The sequence below is a fragment of the Frankliniella occidentalis genome, unplaced genomic scaffold (assembly GCF_000697945.3).
Source record: "Frankliniella occidentalis isolate FOCC.00 unplaced genomic scaffold, Focc_3.1 Scaffold166, whole genome shotgun sequence".
NCBI classification, from domain to species: Eukaryota; Metazoa; Arthropoda; class Insecta; order Thysanoptera; family Thripidae; genus Frankliniella; species Frankliniella occidentalis.
Window position 1 is genome coordinate 184,004 of NW_026267292.1, and position 4,048 is coordinate 188,051.

At 37.9% G+C, this 4,048-nt stretch overlaps 1 protein-coding gene across 1 annotated transcript; it reads right to left on the minus strand.

Annotated features, from left to right (window-relative positions):
* Window positions 1-308: 308 nt before the first annotated feature.
* On the minus strand, window positions 309-4,048 carry LOC113208877 (innexin inx2). Its single transcript, XM_026426108.2, has one exon. It carries the CDS (start codon window positions 3,892-3,894, stop codon window positions 2,818-2,820), a length of 1,077 nt encoding a protein of 358 aa, XP_026281893.1. The 5' UTR covers window positions 3,895-4,048; the 3' UTR covers window positions 309-2,817.

A 4,048-nucleotide genomic window follows, 5' to 3' on the forward strand; every position in this document is an offset into this window, starting at 1 on the left:
CCCCCCCCTTCCCCCTTTACACTCACACTCTCAAACTCACGGCAGTGTGGGGCATACGTACTTTTGTGTTCATGTAGGACACTAGAGATTTGTGTATTATACGCTTCATTTCTATTGAAGAGCTTATCGTGTAAGCATAATTGCCTGATCCTTCCACTTGTAAATATTTTTTAAATAATCACTGAGACATTTTATAATTTCTTTAAGATTTCCCCTTGGTTTCGTTGATTCAAGACTTCATTTCTTTACAATTTGAAACAACTCATTTTCTGTGGAAGTGGGATATTTAAAGTAACATAAAAGGTTAATTTCACTAAGCATTTGTAAAATTTATTTGTTACTGAGTGAAATTTACAAATGATTACAACTGTACAAGGCAAAAAGCAATGAGACGATGATAGAATTCATGTAGCCTCGCCTTGGGAATGTAAGAGGAATATGCTGGCTCTGTTCAACTGGGAAAAGAGTGCGCTTGCAAACTGCCTAATTGACTGCACTTTTTTTCAGCAAAACAAGCGTAAAATATGGTCCCAATAATACAAGTACAAAAACTTTGTGCAAACTCAAAATTAATACTTAATATCAGACTTGTATGTAATAACTGGAATCTTGATAATGACAATCCAAAATCTACATTACAAAGGTACAAATTGGAGAAGGCACATATGGTGATTGTACTCGTTTCAACTGCTCATGTTCAAAACAACCCCACAGAAATGGGAACTATATAATGAGCATTCAAACAGCTGCAGCTGGATGTGAAATGTACAGTTGGGTACATTACTTTTAACAAAGAGAATTCTTAAAATTTTCAGTGGGCAGCCTATATTACAATTTTTGAATAAATAAAACTCTCAAAATTGATTTTAAAAATTATAACTCAACCATTCCTCACATGAAACAAGTCAATCTGTCCATCTACAGGACAAAACCCAGCAAAGATAATTCCTAAATAATTTTTACACAGAAGTAAAAAAATACAATAAACTAAATATAATATACTAAGATCACAATCTTGATAACAGTGTACATCTCTTTAAAATTAGCACTCATGCACACACACATATTCACACAAACAATGCATCTCACATCATAACAGCAAAGAGAACAAATTCATGAGTCTTCTGCAGAATGAGTGATAATGTAGACAAATATCACAAAGCAAAAATTGTTTCAAAAACTCCTTTAATTTGTGGATAAAACTCAAAACATAGGGAAAGGAATAAAAACAATCCCTCACCTTCCAATTACTGAAACTGCAATTGCTCTGATAAGTTGTCAGCCAAGCACGTCAATGTTAGTCTGGTTTGAGAACCCCAACAAAATAATGGCAAGGGGAACAAACAGAAACGATGTCAGTTTACTTTGGTAAACAAACCAAAATGAGTCAGATAGTAAAAAAAAAAAAAAGGAAATTCACAAACAATATTTGTGCCCCACAACAAGAAAATTGAGGGGAAATTTTTCCATACTGTCAATGTCAAGAGTATATGTCTACTTTATTTGAAACAGAAATGGAGGAAGCCCACTGATGTGTTTGGTCCCAAAACCTCAAATGACATAACAGTGTGGGTTCAAAGTTAAAAAAGAATCAAACAATAAAATACCCTTCTGTCAGAGAAAAACAAACATAATATAAATAAGGTCTACAATGGGCAGTGTGAGATCTTCGGCAATCATAAATTCATTGAATGTTCACCCCCTGTAAGAAGGACATAATTTTCACTTTACGATCGTATTTACAATAATTATTTACAATGGAGAAACATTTAGCTGGCAACTATGAACTACAACATGTCAAACATGATTAATTTTCAAAAGGTTACCCAACCTTGATGTAGTTTTGGCAGTGCTTCTTTGAGGAACTTCTGCCATTTAGTTTAAATTGTACAAACTGAAAATTAACGCCAAGCAATGATTCATAAATTCATTCGATTCATAAATTGATTCAATTCATAAATTCATTCAAGTCACAAATTCATTCAATTCACAAATTTATTCGAATCACAAATTCATTCAATTCATAAATTCATTCGAATCACAAATTCATTCAGTTTATAAATTCATTCAATTCATACAGTTGATTTTAGACCAAGTGTACAATAGTAAGCATTTGATGGTCTTGTCTTGTGAGGTTTTGGGGGAGCCAATAACTTTAGCATTAAGCTTTCTAGTCAACTGATTTGATTTACGAATCTCACGTCAGATAACCCCCACATCAATAGTTTGTACAGCATGATTGTTATGTAACTCCACTGTAGACAAATTTGGAACAGGAAAGTTACCAAAACAAATTAGCATACCAGCCCCAAGAAATTTAACACATAAAAAATTTACATCAATTATCAATGGCAGGATATACTTAATCTATATTTCACAAGTCATCAATTGCACCATGAGACTAGTCTGGTTGTCTCATGATAGCACATGGGTTGCATGCAAGTTGCCACACATGAGCAGGAAGCTCGAGATTTTGAGATACTAAAATGAAATCCTGATTAAAAAAAAAAATTGAGTGAAAATGAATAAGTATAAATGAAAAAATTGACAAGTCTTTGAGCTTGTTGATCACAGGAAGGTTCCTTCCAACATTAACAAATAGATATTGCTTGAGGCAGACACACAATATTTATTCTCATACCTTCTCAGAACACATTCTTTGAACTATGAAGTCTGAGGCTTTTAGCTTAATATGATAGTATGGAATGAAGAACACAGGTTGGATATGATTTCAATTAAGCTCCATCAACTATAAAATGAAGACTTGACTTAAGAGCCCCAATAATTTGTTCCACAAAAATCTGACAATTGAACATATTAAACTCGTTCCTTGCCTTCTAATTTTTTGGCAAGATCAGATATCAACTCCTTGAATATAAGAGGGTCGATGTTCCTTGACAGCTGATACAGAATAAACCAGTCACCAATCTGGCACTTCTTTGTGATGGTTTCAATTTCTTCAAATGGACCAAGACGAGCACGGGAGCGCAGCAGATACATCCTCATCTTCATGAAGCAGATGACACACACACGGTACACCATCATAAGGCCAGTGCCGATGGAAAGGAGCACAAACCAGAACCACAGGAACACATAGATCTTCTCATTCACAATGTTGAGAGGAAGCACACAAAGACCGTCAAAGGTCTGCACTGAACCAGATGGACCATATTTGTGGAAGGTGCATTTGGTTACTTTAGGGAACACTCGGGACATGGGATCACCACGCTCCTCAGGCTCCATCTCGGTAAATTTCACTACATCAGACCCATAGGTGGTGAACTCCCCGTCGAGGAACAGATCCATGAAATAGATCTGCCCAACAACATTGACGAAGTTGAGGGCTTCACAGATAAAGAAGCGGAATGCATAGAAGTTTTGCTGGTGAAGGTTGGTGGTGAAGTAATCCACCAGAAGCTTTTTCCGATCCTCCTTGCACTCCTCAGTTACAACAGGGCAGTTGAGGTCCAGGACCAACATCTTGATGCGGCCGCCCTCCCAGGTCTTCCAGAGGTAGCGAGGGACGTAGAAGAGGATGGCCTGGAAGAACAGGGCGAAGCACACCCACTGGTAGTATTTATGGTACTTGACTTCATCCCGGTCCGTGTGAGACGCGACTCCGGGCTGGATCACATCCTTGCCGATACGGCCGTTGCCCCGGTTGGGGATGGTGAATGTAGAGTAGATCCAGCAATAAGTATCCATCACATTGAGGGGGATCTCGTCGACGATGCAGTCGATGGGGTCTCCAATATACTGTCTTGAGGTCACTAGCAGTGAAAACGCAATCAAAATGATTACGGTGGCTTTATAGTGCAGCCTGAATACATTGTTGTCGATGTATACAGAGTCTAGCTTGAGCAGACCCTTGACGGACCCAAAAACGTCAAACATCTTGGCGTTTCGGGCAGAAAACCGTCACAAACAATCCTTTGTCCACTTATCCTCTCTCACTCACACACACACATATAAATTCACACACAACACGCCCGCTTTCAGTCCACCTCCCGTCGGAGCTTTCGGGGAACTGCCAACTGCACGATCGCCG